The sequence below is a fragment of the Chelonoidis abingdonii genome, chromosome 6 (assembly GCF_003597395.2).
Source record: "Chelonoidis abingdonii isolate Lonesome George chromosome 6, CheloAbing_2.0, whole genome shotgun sequence".
Taxonomy (NCBI): domain Eukaryota; kingdom Metazoa; phylum Chordata; order Testudines; family Testudinidae; genus Chelonoidis; species Chelonoidis abingdonii.
Genome location: NC_133774.1, coordinates 84,552,546 through 84,572,552, shown reverse-complemented (window position 1 = coordinate 84,572,552; position 20,007 = coordinate 84,552,546). Strand labels below are relative to the sequence as shown.

At 39.2% G+C, this 20,007-nt stretch overlaps 1 protein-coding gene across 2 annotated transcripts; it reads right to left on the bottom strand.

The window, feature by feature from the left end:
* Positions 1 to 971: 971 nt before the first annotated feature.
* LYRM7 (LYR motif containing 7) lies at positions 972 to 19,622 on the bottom strand. 2 transcript variants are annotated; one of them, XM_032795456.2, is made up of 5 exons: positions 19,384 to 19,622; positions 11,844 to 11,916; positions 10,099 to 10,169; positions 7,342 to 7,423; positions 972 to 2,633 (listed from the first exon to the last, which is right to left on the bottom strand). In XM_032795456.2, the coding sequence occupies exons 1-5, from the start codon at positions 19,399 to 19,401 to the stop codon at positions 2,563 to 2,565; spliced, it is 315 nt and encodes a 104-aa protein (XP_032651347.1). In that variant the 5' UTR covers positions 19,402 to 19,622; the 3' UTR covers positions 972 to 2,562. The 2 variants fall into 2 exon arrangements, with proteins under 2 accessions (XP_032651347.1, XP_032651346.2); XM_032795455.2 differs by lacking the exon at positions 19,384 to 19,622 and adding an exon at positions 19,324 to 19,382.
* Between the last annotated feature and the right edge of the window lie 385 nt (positions 19,623 to 20,007).

Here is a 20,007-nt window from a genome sequence, read left to right as displayed (position 1 = left end):
AACAGCACTGTATGTCAAGCCTGATTTCTTTCTTCCTTGCATTTGAAACTTCACTGTGGGTCCACTGCCCAGGAATATATGACGACAGTAAGGAGCATGTAATTTTAATGCAGTAGAACCATAAGCAGAATGCACTGATGCAATTCTTCTTACAAACCTATGTCCATTAAACCAAGGGCAAACACTCAGAGGAGTTTCAGTGATATTCATGGAAAAACAGCTCTAGAGTTTTTATATATATTACAATATATAAAGAAACTGAGGTACACAGGGTGTTCATGGAATTCCATGCACGATGATGGCCATGTCTGGAATATGATTCAAGATGCTGAATCTGAAGTTCCATGATTTTTGATTATTGGTTAGGTTCTCCCAGCATTAGTCCCCTAAAATCAGCTAATCTGTCCCACTGAATCTTTCCCATCTGTTTCACAAGGATGAGGGAAAGTTATTCATCCACCCAAACCAAAGAACAAACAGAAGGTTTGGGCCACCATGAGGAGGTCCTGTAGCTCCTCATTAGCGCTGAGTTGCCTACCAGCTCCACTGGAACCACATACTAGGTCTTCCTTTACCAGCAGCTGCCCCTGGCCTTTTCACTCCTGGAGTGAGAATGCACTGCACAGAAGAGGACCACAGAAAATTTCATACATATTTAGGGTTTTCCAGATATTCTTCACAAGCAAGGGGAAAAACAATGAATCTCCCCTCAGTCCTTCTGTCCTTTCAGCAGCCATAGATACTACACAGACGGCTATCTGCAGCGTCAAGGGAAATGGCAACTTTTGTGCACTGCAAGTAGGAGCTCCCTGCAGAGGGACCTCTTTAGGTGTGGATCTGAGGGACACAATCTGGAACCATCTTTACTCAACAGTATGGGGACTCACTACATTAGAGGACCCATTAAGGTGTATGTTTCCTTTCAAGGGAGTGCACACTTCAATAATGATGACACATTGACAGCATGCTGATCAGTTTAAGTATAGGCTGATTTCTATTCAATACAATTCCATATATTGCGTATCAAGGACTAAAAAAAAAAAAAAGACACATGCACAGTGGCAGAATATACACAAGCTTAGAGTGATATCGTCTCACAAAAACTATTTTCACTTGCACTGTGTACAGTTCCTTAATATATATGGAAGACTGCCATCTACTGTTGATATCAGTAGGTTTTTTACATATACAAACATTGATGTATACTTTCAGTAAGGCCCGCTCCAAGACAAAGTGAAGTCAATTGGCCCATAGCAGCTAGTTAAACAGCAAGAACTAGATGACTCTTTTTAAAAAATGAAATAAGGTGATGTAGATTGAAAAAAAATTACTTTAAATAAGATAATGTCAGCAAATCAGGTTGCTTGACACTTGCTTATTAAATAATTTCAGATTGAATTTTCGTTTATAAAAAAGTATAATAAAATAGATTGTTAATGTACAACTACTTTCTAATTTGAAGAATGACAGGATAAGGCAATTTTGTGAGTCAGAGTGAACATTTTACATTTTATGTAGTTAGTTTGGCTACCACATTCATTTGAATAAACTGACCAGATCCCCTTATCATTTCTCTCTATCAAAATGTATCTATCAAATACTGGCGAGTTGCATCTCTTTCACTGACAGTACTTATATCAGATTATTCCAATTAATTATTTTATGAAACTAAAATTATTGGCTCTGGCAATAAGATGCATACACAGCCATGTTATTACTGATCACTACTTTGAATGTGACCAGCTTCTATTTTTGACAAATGCTTCAGTAAATCAATCTATGGTCATAACATGCAAGTTCTTTAGCTTTATGGTCTAAATTACCATAGCACAATTTGTTAGGCTGACTAAATTTCCTTGCTCCAGCGTGATCCAAACAGTCAAACAGTCACCCTTGCACGTTAAAAATATAAGCACAGGGACATTGTCCTATCTGTAAAGGCTGATAATTTATTCATATGAGCCTTACAAAAACCCTCTCATATGCTACCAGTGCACTATTGTATAGATAATAACAATTTAAGAACACACGTCTGTGGTGCAATTTATAATTAAAAAGATAACTAGACATTATAGAATGTTTTTTCACCATTATTTTGTAGCAGTTTGTCAATATATTTGAGTTTATAAATAAATATTTCCAGGACTAAACACTCTGCTTTTATTTGTAATTATTATTATTATTTATCTTTGCAAAACCTCTGAAACACAATGAAACATTTTCTCGGGAAATAGCAGCGATAAAAGAGTACACCTAGAATATTTTTAGCAAACAATATAGGACTTTAGTTTCTATGGAAATGTAATCCTTCCCAACGAAGAGAAGGGTCCTTCAGAAACACATGACATCAGTCTTGCTTCTCTCAAATACACCTTCCCAGTTCAGAGTACAATCAGTGGATTGAGGTAATCTTTGTTTCCTGCCAAAAGGATTCAATATTTTCCAAATTTAGACTGAACACAGAGATTTCAGGGATTTGTTTTCAGGGATTCTGTTCCAGGAAATTAATTTTAGTTTGAGAAAAAAGAAAATAAAACAAGATGTACTTTATTCCTTGAAGGTTCAAAGCTTTCTTGTTGGACTATCACAGTAAGGAACATTGTCTAGTAGCAGATCTTTCCTGGGTATAAGCACTGCAAAAAACAAACAAAAAATCAGTAAGAATAAAATTTTATCATAACAATCTACAAAATATAAATGGCCTTTAATATTTTTACTAGCAATGAAGCAGCTTATTACAGAGCATCTAGTTTTAAATTAAACCTACAAGAAGCACTATGGTAATTTCCTAAGCCAATAAAAATGAACTAACATTTTTCTTCTGTTCATCAGAAATCTCTTCCACCTCCCTCACCTATTTTGCTATTAAAAACATCCTTGAAAATATTTTAACTATCATTGCTACATTTTGCCATTTGTCATGTGAAGACATTTTAGCAAAACAGGATAGCAAATTATAACGTTTCTGGCAATCCTGATTCCAATGTATTTAAATACCAATTTCAAAATGCATAAAACATACTTTAAAATATACAGACACCTCATTTAAGATCTGTAACATTTATTAATGCTGTACCTGTTCTTTTAAGAACAGCAGAAAAATCAAGTGTCAGATGACATTTACTGCAGGAGAAAAGAGCAGTATGTTGGGTTTTTCTTGGCTGTGCACTGTGCTAACTGCCCTTGGCTCTAATAAAGTTTTGACCATCTGGCTCCACTTGGGAGTTCTGCACCTGAGGGCTGTCCGATCTGTACAACTGGCACCACCTACACGGCGAAGCCCCATGGCTGCAAACACAATCCTCTACTTTGACTAGTCAGGCAAGTACTAAACAAAGGTACAGTAAACGTCTAAAACACTCCAAATTCCATTCCATGTGCGTAACCAGTCACATCCCATCCAAAGTATGCTGGTTTTCCATATATTATAGAAAAAGCAAAGGAATTGTTTCCCTTGAAGCTACACTTCTTTTTCCTTTTCTGGCTGCGGTACTAAAACAGAATTAAAACACATTTTAAAATGGATTGAATAATATTTTGTCTGTGTTCTACCTATGAAGGAAACATTCATGTCCCAGTGTTCACATGTATTTTTTCCTCTACATTTTAGGGACAGGACTTTATGCATGAGAGAGAAATACAAGCATAAACCAAACAGTACAAAGGAGAAAGAACGAACAAATAAAAACGACAAAGAGTCCGGTGGCACCTTAAAGACTAACAGATTTATTTGGGCACAAGTTTTTGTGGGTAAAAATCCCACTTCTTCAGATCAAGTGGGTTTTTTACCCATGAAAGCTTATGCCCAAATAAATCCGTTAGTCTTTAAGGTGCCACCGGGCTCCCTGTTGTTTTTCTGGATACAGACTAACACCGTTTCCCCTCCGATACTTGGACAAATAAAAAAAACTGATCGGGACAGATCCTTCTAACCTCTCACTGAAAAATAAAGTTTGGCACACATTTCACTCATCACTATAGCAAACCCAAAGTGAAAACCATGAGGATACATTGAATATGTAGTAAATTACGTTGAGAAAAGCTCTACTTGTATCAGTTTGTTCTGCAAATATAAAAACAAGTTGACTAGTGCCAACTCTCTTGCACAACAGTGGATAATCTGACTTGACAAGCTGCACAGCAATGTCTCAAAAAATCTGTTTAGTGAGATTCTGAATAATGTGACTAACACAAGCTCTCAGCTGCAAATCTCTTTTCTTTATCATTTTTAAAACTTTTTTCAGACTTGACTCTTCAGTGCTGGCAGAAATAAAAAAATAGTAAACCTAGGATATTTTTAGAAACCAATATAGGACATTAATTTCTATGGAAATGTAATCCTTCCCAATGAAGTGCATCTTAATATCTCTCTCTGCATGACAGCTAATGTCCACAATATTCTGATCACAGCGTCATAAATTCTTTAATGGTATTCCAAGAACCACCAAGGAGATCAGGAACGTAGTCAATGCCACAGTACTGTAAGTCCATCTAGTTCACCATGCTGGATGACAGTGATCAGTACCAGACGCTTCTGAGAAAGGTGCAACAAACCAACTACTGGAAAATTATGGAATACCTTGTCCACAGAGAAAGTCTCTTCTTAACCTCTGGCACTTAGTAATTGGCACAAGGGTTTGTGTATGCTTTCTAAAAATGTTTGGTTTTTATCCCATCTAATGTAACCATTAGTTCTTTCATTATGCCTCTGAACATCTATTTTTTTTGTTTGTTTGTTTGTTTTAAACTCCAAGCTCTTGGCTTCAAAGATGTTTTGTGTCAGTAAGTTCCACAAATTAATGATGTATTGCGTAAAACAGAGAGGCATTTCCTTTTATCAGTTTTAAATTACTGTATTTCTAACATCATGGAATGTCTCCTTTTTAATGTGAATGTGTAAATAGGAATACCCTATTTACCTTTAATATTCATTACTGTGACGGTACCTCCCATAAGGCTCTATGGAAATATGCTTAGAATATGTTTTATGCTACATATGCCATGTAAAATATATCCGTAAAGGTTATGATCTACTGAATGTATTAATCTATCTGCATGCATGTATCATTTTTGTATTCAAAGTTATGAATGTTGGCTGTGTCCTGGCTTGATTTTTAAATAACCTTAGTAGAGCATTTGGTCAGTTCCTGGAGAAAGGAATGTTGAAATTAAGTATCTAATCAAGAAACACTTAAAGGACAATGGATCTTGGAATGCTCTAATCCACATAAGAAGTCTACTTGAGGACGTTCAAGGTAGCATGCAAACAATGGCTGCTACCTGTAAAAACTGTGAGTCATGCAAGGACATGTGACTTGCCCAGGTGAATCCAAAACTCCATCTCGGAGCTGGACTTTGCACAGGAGTGAGGAGGGGGATCTCCACCCACAAGAGAAAGTCTATTTAAACTCCTGGGAGACCCCTCCATTTTGGTCTTCAGTGGCTAAAGAGGGAGCCTCTCCACGCCCCCAGGATACTTGTAAGAAACTTGAACAAAGGGGATGTGAGTGATTGGTGGACCCAGGCTAAAAGGAGATTAGTCTGTAAAAGGGAGCATTCTGGAACTGGTGAGGATCTTATCTGTATTCAGTTAGATTAGACATAGACTTGTGCATTTTACTTTATTTTGCTTGGTGACTTACTTTGTTCTGTCTGTTACTACTTGGAACCACTTAAATCCTACTTTCTGTATTTAATAAAATCACTTTTTACTTATTAACTCAGTATGTATTAATACCTGGGGGAGCAAACAACTGTGCATCTCTCTATATCAGTATTATAAAGGGCTAACAGTTTATGCGTTTACCCTGCATATGCTTTATACTGGGTAAAATGGATTTATTTGGGTTTAGACCCCATTGGGCATCTGGGTGTTAAAGACAAGCACACTTCTGTTAGCTGCTTTTAGGCAAATCTGCAGTTTTGGGGCAAGTAATTCAGACCCTGGGTCTTTGTTGGACCAGACGGGAGTGTCTGGCTCAGCAAGACAGGGTGCTGGAGTCCTGAGCTGGCAGGGAAAACAGGAGCAGAGGTAGTCCTGGTACATCAGTTGGCAGCTCCCAGGGGGGTTTGCTGTAGGCAAAGCGAGGTTTGGGGTGGAGGCTGACAGCTCATGACCCTCCATGTAATAACCTCACGACCTTCTGAGGGATCCCGACCCCCAGTTTGAGAACCCCTGCCTTAGGCATTAAGGAAGTGCACAGAAAGGATGACATCTTGCTTAAATGAATGTGTCACTATTTATTACATAAAAGACGAGACATAAAAATGATACAGGAAGCACTGAGACTTTCCCTGTAACCCCAGTCAAATCTAGAACACACTTCTGACATACATGGATATATGAAATTGATCCACAACGCATGGGTTTGAGTTTGCTCTATTTTGAGTTTTATTGCAAATAGCCAAAGAAAGTTAAATACGTAAAAGGGACTAGTATCAATTAAAGTTTCAGGATACAGAACTTCATGATGTTGACTCTAATTTAGTTTTCTGACTTGGGAGACAAATGACTCCTACATCTTAAGGCCAGCATCTACTGCTCCCATTCCTTCTCCCTCTCATCTCTGTCCACTCCCCACACTCAGTTCTCATACATTATTTCCTTTTCTTCACTCTCTCACCTTAGCAGAGGGACGGGCCGTCTGGGATAGAATTTAAAATTTTCCCAAAAGTAGGACATGGAGAGGAGCTGCTTGAGACTATATCCATTTTCCCCACAGTAGTGGCAACACAAAGCAAGAGCAGGTGCCTACCACAATGCCCATTTTCCTAGCAGATGCAGAAGGAGGGGGAAAATGGGCAATTTTTGTGGTAATAACGGCAGCAGGAGTCCCAGCACGCTTAGGGCTGGCACCAGCTTCCCTGCAACAGGAGATGAAAGAAGGAAGAGGGTAAAGGATCTCCTGAAGTGTATCAGAGATGGTGCTCTCTGTGATGCCTGAAAGCCATGAACATGCATGCTTAGAGGGAACATGTAGGACTATGGGAAACTTGAGAGCCTGTACAAGACTTTTTTGGGGTTCATACTGGTTCACTTTTTGAGTCTGACAATTTCAGATTTGAATGAATCCAATACTGCAAAGATTTGACTGGCTTTGGGTCAAAACCAATCAAGCAAGCATCACAAATCTTCCACCAGACACCATAATTCGGCCTAGCCTCTCAAATCTAAATGAACCTGGCCCAAGTTTGGGGTAAATAATATACAACACTAAAACAAAAAGAAACACAGACCCTCAGTTTCAGGTTTTGTCACTGAAGTTCAGCACAGATCTAAATACCATTTAAAAAAAAAAAAAAAAAAAAAAAAAGAGACAGATGCTGTGCAGCTCTACTTACTCAGACTGTCAGAACCTGTGTGAAGTCCCTGTATAACAGATGTTCTGAGTAGAAATTCAACATCTGAACCTATTTTCATAAGCTGGGAAAGAAAAAACAAGGCAATTAAAACAGTGCAAAATTACTCTTGTAGACATTTTCCATGTTTGGTAAGTATAAATCAAATATCATCAGTATTTTTATATCTTCTGAATAATAGAGCATCTTGTAATTTACATAGTGCTTTTTATCCTGGACGAACCCAAAGTGCTTTATGAACCGATACGTAAGTCACTCTGGCGTACAGCCAGCTGGGGTGAAACAAGTCTACTGTTTGATAACACACATATCAATAGAAAATACTGTATTTAATTGAAACTGCAGCAGGATATTTAGGTAGGTAGGTTACCAGAGTAATTATATATTAATTTGTGTCCAATTATCCTGAACTCCAGGAGGAACATCTTGCACGAATTGTCATCAAGCAGTCAGGTTCTTTATAGTTCAGGTACGTTTTGGACTTCTTGCCCCTCTTTTCCTGACCAGTCTGAGAAGAGGAGTCAATGGTGCTGAGATGCCACAGGAAGGAGATCAAAAGCAGCAGGAGTGGCCGGGGGAAGGGGCAGTCCCCCTCTCCCTAGAGATCAGCAGCATTAGGAGTGTGTGATTACAACACTGTAATCCCTTCCCTATTTGAGAGGAAGCATGACCGAGGTCTCGATGTGTATGCCCCTGGCCAAAGACAGAACTTGTTAAATGGCTAGTACTTATTAGTATGCAGCGCCTTCCTGCAATGTATACAGCTGCACAAGTGAGAAGCCTAGGGGGACAGAGTTTCTTACATTGCAAAGTTTCTCAGGTAGTTATTCTTCACTTCTTGTCTTAAAAACTGTTTAATGTCATGGGCTGGAAAACACGTACTATATTCTACTCTGGCAGTGGATGAAGCAACAGATAAATAGGGTCAACATTTTGAAAAATGGATGCCTGAAGTTAGGCACCAAAGTCTATATATGGATACCTGAATAGGAGGCCCGATTTTCAGAAGTACTGAGGTGCCTGGTGCCAAGCAGTTTTGACTGGGTCTGTAAAGCACTCTTTGGTCCAGTTCTTCTGCATGAATGGCACTTCAGCATATAAATGCATAATAATTATTAAACATGACAGGTTGTGTCCCCCTCTTCCCCTCATGGATATCATCAAGGCCTTGCTGGAGACAAAGAATTTTATCTACTGATCTTTCACTCAATGAATACGCCAATTAACTAGCATCAATTAACTATCATCAAAAGAAGAGTCAATATTAAATATGTGCATTTTGTAGATCACCATTCCTAACAAATGTAGCTTTGAGAATTTTACCTGGCATCTCATCCGTACCTCAATTAAAACAGTGTTATATCATTAAATTAAAAAATAGAACAGAAGACAGCACTTGATGCCTAGGACACACGCCCAGAAATATTGCTGCTGTTGCTTGGCAACAAGCAGACATACTAGAGAGAGTCCTGAATGACTGTTCAGAAGTGTTAACGTCAGTGATATGTGGGTGCTAGGATGCAAAGTACTGAACTGATCGTTTTAGTTGGTTTTTTTCTACAATATATGCTTAAATATAGATGTGGTTTCTTCTAATGCTTCCCCTCATGGACTCAGGAGAAGCAGCATACATGTGTCTACAAGAGGATTTCTACAGCGAGAATTCAATGAACTGGAAAATATGCTGAATTAGAAGACTGACAACAATTAATTCACTTCTTCAGAATGTATAGTAAAATAAAACCTCCAGTTCACATTGTTTCAATGTTAATAATTGCAGGCCTAAGTAAATTAATAATCTTACTGCTAATTAAAACAACTTTGCAAATGTGTTACATAGCAGCCGGGAGAGTTTGAATTATATAGTAAGCTAAAAGAATTTTCTACACTGTAGTCCCTTCATTTACCAGAGAGATAAAGACAAGTGAGGTAATTAATGCATCTGTATTAACAACTCCATCACAAGCATTTGATTATTTGGGAGGGAAGGAGTTTGTGATATGATATGAGTCAGAGCTACTAGGCCCTATTGCCAGCTCTGCCAATAACTGCCTACATTTACACTAACGAGCTAGGAGGTGTGAGTCCCAGCTTGCATACACATACTCATGCTACTTGTATGTGAACTAGTGTGAGTACATGTACATGAGCAATGCACATGGGAATCACATCTCTAGCTCATAGCATAGATTTAGCCTCACTGCGTGACATTGGGCAAGTCACTTAACCTCTGTGCCCCATTTCACATATCTGTAGAGTATAAGAGAGTTACTGATAGATTTTAAGACTAGAGGGCCCATTATGATCATCTACTCTGATAACCAGTCTAATACTTAGCTTGACTGCATAAGGAGAAACAAACAAAAAATATTTCCACTAAATGGACAACAATCTGGAAAAACAATTCTAATTTTGTTATGAACTTGAAAATAGGCAGAGCAAAAATGGCTTTGAATTGTAAACATGGAAAACTGTTTTTCATGCAATTTTTAACGTGAAAAGTGCCATTTGCAATTTTTACATAAAGTGATGGTGACAGCAGGACACAAAATAGAAAATAAGTTTGTACACAAAGTTCCATGAAATTACATTTTGAAATTCATAAAGCTCTGGTTGCGAGGCTCAATTAGTATTTGCAAAGTGCCCTGAGATCCTTTGATAAAATATGCTGCTATGTGAATATAAAGTATTATGAGACTTAATAGTATAAAGTAGAGAATAGCATCACAATGAAAGTACCTCTGCTATTCTCTCAGAAGAGGTCTCATCTTGATGGTTTCTGAATTCTTCATTTATCTTCTGTCTTGCAGCTAAAGGGGGAAAGTAAAATAAAGTAGTTTAGTTTTTTTGATTTTTTTGTAAATCCCCTCACTTATTATCAGTTCTTTGTCATTGGCTTAAAACCCACATTCCTTAGCAGCTAAAACCCATCTCAGGTATACAAATTTGCCCCTTGTTTGTTGATGCTGTTCTACAGCCATGGTCCTTTTACTACTTATCCTCTTCATATTTCACTCAGACCAGAGCCTTGTGCTTCAAGATCTCTGTGGAACTTGAGTGACAGCATGTTTTATTCCCACACCAATCACACCAGAAATGTGTTGTAATATGGTTTATTAAAAAAAAACAACAACCTGAAAATACTACTATATATAACTAGTATTTGTATCTGCCCAGTTCAAATATGCATGTTTACTATCTGATGGAGTTGTGTTATTCATTTTAAGAACAACTGTAGACAAAGATAAGAAACTCGGGTGTTTGGTAGCCTAAGACCGCTGAGATTCACTGTTTTAGAAAATCAGCAAGACTACAATTTTAGAACCGTATGGTTCCGTTCTACTGAAAACTTTTTCATAACATTACATCTTAAAATAGTACTTACTGGCTTGATTCTAGCCAGAAGTGTAATTTAATCCTTGGGAATATGAGGGTAAAGGGCAGCATGGGGAAAGGGGAGATTTCTCTTCCTTATTCCTCTGAGATGGGTGAAGGGGAAAAATTACAACAATTTGAGACAAATACTCTTTAAGCATTATTTCCCTCCCTGCCTTGTTCCTCTGCTCCAGCACTTCTGTAGTCAGTTTTTCACTAAAATCATTCCTGTTTCTGATCTTTTATAGAGTATGTGCATGCATGTATGTTTGGTAGAAGAGAGGACAGAAGACTCTTAGAACTGGCAGGGAGCAAACTCTCTTCCCTTCCTAAAAGGCTGCTTTTTGCATTTTCCATAAACTGGTATTAATGGGCTCCCTCTTCCTCACATTAGCATTGCTGCTTCTGTTAACGTAGTAACTTTAGAATCTCCTACTCAGTGTTGGCCAGTGCTCCAAGATCTGCTATTGTCTCCTTTCCTAACCCACCCTCATTGCAAAGGAAGGAAAACTGGAGGAAGAAGAGGAGAAGAGGGAAGCAGAGAGTAGGATCAAATTGGCTATCTCCCTGGAACAGCGGAATAGAGTTGATGACAAAAGACCCTGCTCTGCACCCTACATTTACCTCTCCCTCACCACATGAACTGTTACTGAGGTGGGAAGTCAGATTCTCATGGTCCTCTATGACAGCTTTCAGAGTAGAAGCCATGTTAGTCTGTATCCGCAAAAAGAACAGGAGCACTTGTGGCACCTTAGAGACTAACAAATTTATTTGAGCATAAGCTTGGGCAACAGCCCACTTCATCAGATCCATAGAATGGAACATATAGTAAGAAATATATATACATACATTGAACATGAAAAGGTGGAAGTAGCATGCAAACTCCACTCACAAAAGAAGAACGAGTGCTTTGCCCTGTTTGACTGAACCCATTGAGCTTCTTAAACCACAGCAGGTTCCAAAAAGGGGTTCATCTAGTTCAAGTCCTCTCAGACAGAGGGATGATAGTTGCTGTAAGAGACCTTCACAACAGGCATGCAGAAGGGAGGAGGGTCCTTAGAGCTTTTGTAGAGATGCACAGGATCCACTAAGAAGACAACAATTCTTACCTTCTAGAGCTCTGGCATCATTTTTAAAAACCTGTTGCCGTGTTCTGTGCAATGCTCTAAAAAGCTTCAAAATCTGTTAACAAAATACAAGTCAACAATAAATGTGTTTTGTTTGTTAATAGGATTAAGTAAAATTAATATTTTTGCAATTAAAAAGGCATTTTGTTTGCATTCTATTGTTTCCTCCATAGCAGCTGGAGTAGACTCATTCTGTCAGAAATGTTATCTCAATTCAGACTTTTTGCAGATAAAACAGAGATATAGAACACAGAAGACATGACAATTTTTGATATCTAAAATACAGTAGAACCTCAGAGTTGCGAACACTGGAGCTACAAACTGAGCGGTCAACTAGACACCTCATTTGGAACCGGAAGTATGCAATCAGGCATCAGCGGAGACACACACAAAAAAGGCAAATACAGTACAGTACTGTGTTAAATGTAAACTACTAAAAAAAAGAAGGGGAAAGTTTAAAAAAAGATTGACAAGGTAAGGAAACTGTTTCTATGTTTGCTTCATTTAAATAAAGATGGTTAAAAGCAGCATTTTCCTCCCGCATAGTAAAGTTTCAAAGCTGTATTAAGTCAATGTTCAGTTGTAAACTTTTGAAAGAACAACCATAACATTTTGTTCAGCATTATGAACAACCTCCATTCCTGAGGGTACGTAACTCTGAGGTTCAATTGTAACTGAAGACACAAAAGAAATTCCGGTACTATTTCAAGTCACCATTTTGACCTCTATGGCCCTACCTCTGCAAGGAGACCAGCACAAAAACACTCATGCCTGCAAAGTAAAATTTACAGGATATGGATCTGCAACTGTACAGTAAAAGCCACACAATTAAGTGAAAATCCTGGGTATCATCAGAGATTAGTTTTACTATTAAATATTAGATACTACACTACCAAAAACTTGGACCAGCAGAGGCTGCAGTTCTCATAGGCTGTAGTTCAATAGTTCTGAAATACTGACAGCATCAACTCATTTATAGGACAGTGTCACAAAACTGAATGAATAAGATGACCTCAAGCAGCAACTGGGAAAGCTTATGTCCAAACATTACACTTTCAATAGAACTACTTAAACATGAAAAAAAGAAAAAAGAAAAAAAAAAGAAGATACAGCAAAACCCATCCAAACTGCAAGTTCCTCTCTACCAATAAGTACAAGATCAGTAGGTAACGACTTTGGTCAGAAGAAGATACTCAAAAAGACTGAATTACACAATGGAAATACAGACACAAAAAATGTTTTTTTAAATTATTAAAGGTTATTATAAGCATGCCTATGCCTTTACTGAATTTTAGTAGATATTTATAAACATATGATGTTTATAGAATAGAAAAATTCATATGCTTATGATTTTGGTTGAAATGTTCATTCTAATTAAGGAAATTTCTAGGAAATCTCTGCTCTCTGTCAACCAAGGACAAGCACTAGGAGTGTGAGAGGACGATACCTCCTTAGCCATAAAGCCATATTTATTACCTTCAAGTGTATTTACACAGACTTTGGAATGAGTCTTTAGAGCATCTAGTTAGTTTTAACATTCCATATTTTATTATATAGACATCTTTCAAATATGCAGTATAAATGTGTTAGTGCCTTGTATAGAACATTTGATAGGAGTCTTTTACTCCAAACTGTATACTACAAATGATAGGTTATAAATCTAGGAGTCATTTGGTGAAAAGGGCAAACAATCAACAAGGGGATTGTCAAAGAACAGGGGACTTACACCCTGTAGAAGATAACAGTTTTGTACAGGCATGATTTTTATCTCAAGAAAACAAACTGTATAATATTTATGTTTTAGAAAGAGACCTGGTTGTGTCAAAGAGTGCAAGGCTTTAGTCAGGATACTCTACAGGGAGGTGGTGCTTAGGATGTATTATCAGAACTGTAAACTAAGTAATAAAAGTGGGCCTCTTCATCCCACCTCTTTGAAATAAAAATAAAAAAGCCCCTTAATTTTAAACACACACAAAGAATTCTAAAAATAATCTTATTTAAACTGATTTATTTTATAAATGCTCTAAAATTCTTATTCTTTAAATGTTAAGGAGAACTTATATGATTGGGAAATATTTTACAGAAATTATTGGTTACTTCTAACCAACAGAAAAGGTGAAAGTTTTTCTTGTCCTCAAATTCCTTGGATGAATAACTTCTTCTGAGATGCATATTTGCAAGTATTATTATATCTAAATGCAAGCCTTCATTTAATAACTGCCTGATACCATTGTTATGTGAATAGTGAGATGTTCCCTGTACAAATATATCATGGTCATACTATTAGCAATAACTAATATAAGAAACTTCTTGAGTGTAAAAATATTCCTCAGCTCGCACTGCTTCCCGCAGCCCCCATTGGCGTGGAGCGGCGAACTGCGGTCAGTGGGAGCTGCGACTGGCCGAACCTGCAGACGCAGCAGGTAAACAAATCAGCCCGGACCGCCAGGTGCTTTCCCTGCACAAGCAGCAGACCAGCTTTGAGAAGCACTGGTCTAGATAATACTTAGTCTTGCCTTGAGTGAAGGGGACTGGACTACAACACCTCTCAAGGTCCCTTCCAGTTCTATGATTACGTTGGTTTTATTTTAGCTAGAGATATACAGTTAGAGATATACAGAAGAGATTGTGTCTGAAGTAACCATTATTTACTGCTTCATTTGTCTCTCTTTTTCCTTTCTTTAATAAGTCATAGTTAATAGTTATGATTACTTTGCTCATCTTTAATCATGGTGTCCCTTAAGGCCTGGCAAGAACACATCTGACTAAAATTGGAGGGAGGGGGAATGTCACATATCTGAATTGGCATAAAATGAGACATTTAAAATTTGGCTTGTGGTTTATTGTTTCTCTAGGCTATACATTTTTAGTAATTTTTGAGATAAAATTACACAGCATCAGCACTGCTTTCTACCACACAAATATGCTTACTATCTTCAAAACACAGTCTTATTAGAAACACAGAGAATTTTGAGTCAGTGAAATATAGGAGGTGAAACCAAAGGAACTGTTCCTCCAATATTTCCATCAAACTCTCTCTTCTTTGGGTTAACATTTTCTCATGCCAGTAATATATTATCATCTCTTTATATATTTTTCTCTTATCTTATTTGTCAAGTACATTTCAACATTTAGTACTCAATCTATAGCTTCGAGACCTTTGTGTTGACCCACTTGGGGAATTCCACAAATAAATCACCACCTTGAGTCAGACATAGTTACAGAGACGGAGGGAGATGCCATATGGAACAGAAGGTTTGTTATTACTGTTTATTATTTACTGAGTGTTGATAACGTTCTTGATACTGCACAGATGACCTAAAGACTTAGTTGTTGAAGTATTTGAAATACTATATTTTCTAAAATGAAGGGTTCAAATCTCAGAAAAGTCAACTCAGCTCTTCATTCTTCCAAGGTAGATAAACATCTACTTCTCTGCTCTTGTTTTTCTACTCCCTCCCAGCCCCTCTTCCATTCTGCCAATAAATCCTCATTCACTGTCTCTTCATAATCCTCCGATTCCCACCTTTATGCCTTTTTAAACACTGGATTTCACAGGGATAGAAGCCTATATAAGAAAAAGACTCCAAAATCGGGACTACTACCCCCCAGCTCCGTCCTGATTTTTCACACTTGCTGTCTGGTCACCCTAACTGCACCAGAACACCCACTTTGCACTACTGTACCTAGCGTCCTCCCTGCCTGAAAAAGAATTTCTTCTCTTGAAGCCAGAAGCGCTAGCCCACGTCAGTAAAAATGTTGCTCACTCATTAAATGTAAGCAAAATCCCCCCCAACCCATACACTGTCTCCAAATTCACTGCCTGTCTGATTTACATTTATCTGTTTAGTCTGTAAATGCCATAGTAATGTAATCCTGAGTAAACTGAGCACCATGCAGTTTATGTGCACGTAGACTTTTCAGATGAAATGCTAAAAACTCAGGTCTTGTTTGTTCTATGATGTTGAAGTTTCCACAGCATATTCTGCACCCTAGTGTCTTTTTTATACTGGTCTACAATTGCATTTATCAACACTGATAAATGCAAAGTAAAGCTCATTGGAAAACATAATTCCAACTATACGTATAAAATGATGGGATCTAAATTAGTTGTTACCACTCAAGAAAGATCTTGGAGTCATTGAGAATAGTTTTCTGAAAACATTCACTCAACGTGCAGCGGCAGTCTAAAAAGCTAACAGAATGTTGGGAATCATTAATAAATGGATAGATAAGAAGACATAAAATATCATACTGCCTGCATATAAATCCATGGTACACCCACATCTTGAATACTGAGTGCAGATGTGGTCACCCCATCTCAAAAAAGATATATTGGAATTGGAAAAGGTTCAGAAAAGGGCAACAAAAATTATTAGGGGTATGGAACAGCAGCCACATGAGGAGATATTAATAAGACTGGGACTTTTCAGCTTGGAAAAGAGTCGACTAAGTGGGGATATGATAGAGGTCAATAAAATCAAGACTGGTGTGGAGAAAGCAAATGCAAAGGATGGGCTCCACCTAAATCAAAGTGGATCCAGACTGCTGGCACTTAACATTAAAAAGGCTGCAGAGCAGTTTTTAAACTAAGAGATGGGGAAAGCAGCAGAGCATGTGGATCAGACAGAGACTTCTCTTACAGGAGAGTCTATTGATAGAGATTCTCTAGGTTTGTCAGGAGGAGAGGATGGAAGAGGATATAGTATGGGCCAGATCAAACGAGAAACATTCACATAAAAAGAATCTGACACATCAGAAAAGAGCAGACAAACAGTGACAAGTTTTTAAAGTGCTTGTACACAAATTCTAGAAGTCTAAATAATAAGATGGATGAACTTGAGTGTCTCATGTTAAAGGAGGATATTGATATAAAAGGCATCATAGAAACCTGATGGAGCGGGGACAATCAATGGGACATAATCATTCCAAGGTGTAAAACATATCGGAAGGACAGAACAGGTCATGGGAGGAGAGAGAGGGAGAGGGAAGTGGCACTATACGTGAAAGAAAATGTAGACTCAAATGAAGTAAAAATCTTAAATGAATCCATATGTTCCACAGAATCTCCATGGATAGTAATTCCATGCTCTAATAAAAATATAACAGTAGGGATCTATTATCGACCACCTGACCAGGACAGTGATAGGACAATGAAATGCTAAGGGAGATTAGAGAGGCTATCAACATAAAGAACTCACTAATAGTGGGGGTTTCAATTATCCCCATATTGACTGGGTACCTGTCATCTCAGGACGAAATACAGAGACAAAATGTCTCAACACTTTAAATGACAGCTTCTTGGAGCAGCTGGTACAGGTACCCACAAGTGGAGAGGCAATTCTCGATTTAGTCCTAGTGGAGCACAGGATCTGGTCCAAGAGGTAACTATAACAGGACCGTTTAGAACTAGTGACCATAATATAATAACATTTAACATTCCTGTGGTTGGAAGAACATCTCAACAGCCCAACACCGTGACATTTAATTTCAGAAAGGGGAACTATGCAAAAATGAGGTTAGTTAAACAGAAATTAAAAAGGTACAGCGCCTAGAGTGAAATCCCCGCAAGCTGCATGAACACTTTTCAAAGACACCATAATAGAGGCCCAACTTAATTAAAACTTAAAATTAAAAAACACAGTAAAAGAACTAAAAAAGAGCCACGTGGCTTAACAACCGTGTAAAAGAAGCAGTGAGAGATAAAAAGGCATCTTTTAAAAAGTGGAAGTCAAATCCTAGTGAGGTAAATAGAAAGGAGCATGAACACTGCCAAATTAACTGTAAAAATGTAATAAGAAAAGCCAAAAAGGAGTTTGAAGAACAGCTAGACAAAAACTCAAAAGGTAATAACAAAATGTTTTTTAAGTACACCAGAAGCAGGAAGCCTGCTCAATAACCAGTGGGGCCCCTGGACAATCGAGACACAAAAGGAGCACTTGCAGAAGATAAAGTCATTGCAGAGAAACTAAATGAAATCTTTGCTTCAGCCTTCACGGCTGAGGATGTTAGGGAGATTCCCAAACCTGAGCTGTTCTTTGTAGGTGACAAATCTGAGGAACTGTCACAGATTGAAGTGTCACTAGAGGAGATTTTGGAATTAATTGACAAACTTAATTGATAAACAATGGCTATTATCCATTGAGGGACTGGAATGGTGTCCCTAGCCTCTGTTTGCCAGAAGCTGGGAATGGGTGACAGGGAATGGATCACTTCATGATTTCCTGTTGTGTTCACTCCCTCTGGGGCACCTGGCATTGGCCGCTGTCAGAAGATAAGGGCTAGATGGACCTTTGGTCTGACCCAGTATGGCTGTTCTTATGTACAGTACAAAAGAAAGTAGCTTATTGATTTTCCTTCTGTTGGCCTCAGCCTTACACCTTCCTGACTTCTTTTTGTCATTTAATAAAAGTAAAGTCAAATAATTTTAAAACAACAAAAGGAAAATATTTCCCTTCTTTAAATACATTCACAAGCAACGGAACTATATTAATTCCAGCTCATCAAGGCAGAACCTATCTTTATGTTTTCTCTATTCTTTCTGATGTCACTTTCATGGCTGACACATAACAGATTACAGAAAAGGCTGAGATGTGCGTCTTGGCTTCCTTTTCCCTCACATCAGGATTCTCTCTCCCATTCAAAAATATCCTGAATTTTAATTCACTTTAAATGAATTCTGAAAACAGCGGTGATGTTTTTCATGTGTGTGTATGTGTGCACAGTTACTCAAGGATTCAGGTCCCACCTGTCTATATTTCTTTTAGCGTATGTGATGCCACTTCACTGACTGTGACTGCTGAAGCCAAGGCTGCACCAAGAGCCAGGAGATGGGTGAGAGAGACCCGAGGGCCTCCACCATCTCCCAACAGCCCAAGTCTCAGGGCTTTGCTTAGCAAAGACATCTAAATCAGCACTGCTGCGATTGATGCAGCGGCATCAATTTAGTGGGTCTGGTGAAGATGCAGTAAATCAACGGGAGAGCGCTCTCCCATCAACGTAACTAATCCATCTCAGTGAGAGGCAGATGCTATGTCAACAGGAAAGCGTCTCCTGCTAACACAGAACAGTGTGGACACTGTGTTAAGTTAATGTAAGTTATGTTGCTCTGGGGGAGGGGGGTTTATGTTGACTTAAGCTGTAGTGTAGACAAGACCTCAGGCTTATAGGCGCAGGATAAGCAGCACTGGTGCAGCCCATTGCACCTGCAGCACCCACAGCTACTCCAGCACGGGGAGTCGGTGATCTAAGGGCAGGCTTGAGAAATGAAGTTGTTCAGGACCATGCCCTGCTCCAAGCGGGGCCTAGGCCTGTTACAGCACCCGGCCAAGCTCCCTCATCCTCGCAGTGCGCTGGAGGCCGCAGACACGTAAGCCGAGGGGAGATCACGTGCCTTGCCAATGCTTGTGACGAGGGACATACAACGGCCCCAAACCCGGCAGCCAGACCCTGCCCTACTCACTTTGTCACTGACTCTGCTCGTACTCAGCAAGCGGGACATCGCGCATGCGCGCTGACTCACCTCCGCCCGGCTCCCCATCGCTATAGCAGCTCCCCCACCACACGTAGCAGGCCAGCAGAACCACGCCCACACCCTCCCGACTCGCTCATGAGGAGCCAATCGGAAAGTCACATTTCGGCCCGGTAGCGTCTCAACACCTCCACTAGGGTACGTTACTGGACGTGCCTGTGCCGAAGTTTTCCCTGCGCTCCACTAATGGCGGCGAAGCTACTTCCGGGTGCAGCGGGCATTTGTGTCCGATAGAGCCGTGTCCCTTGAACACTGGTCCGGCCAGGACGGTGGTCCCGGAGCCGTGAGAGGGCAGAGCAAGAGGGCGTAGCTTGGCTGCAACAAGGAGAAAGAAATGTGATTGGCTAATAAGGTTCCCTTGTTCCAGCCTATGGGTAGCTAGGGTACCTTGCGCACGCAGTGCTGCTGGGCTCTATGTGCGGGCCCGTGGTGGGGGGGTTGCCGTGCCAACACGCGCAGGGTAGAGTCTGGGTTCCCACAGCGCTGTGAGAGATGATCTGTCTGTCTAGCTCCAATCCCCCAGGCGGCAGCAGGAGGGGCCCAGCAGCCATGAAATTGCTCCAAAACCCCATGAGATTTAAACATCGTGGCTGTTGGGTGTAGCCAGGCTGAGGC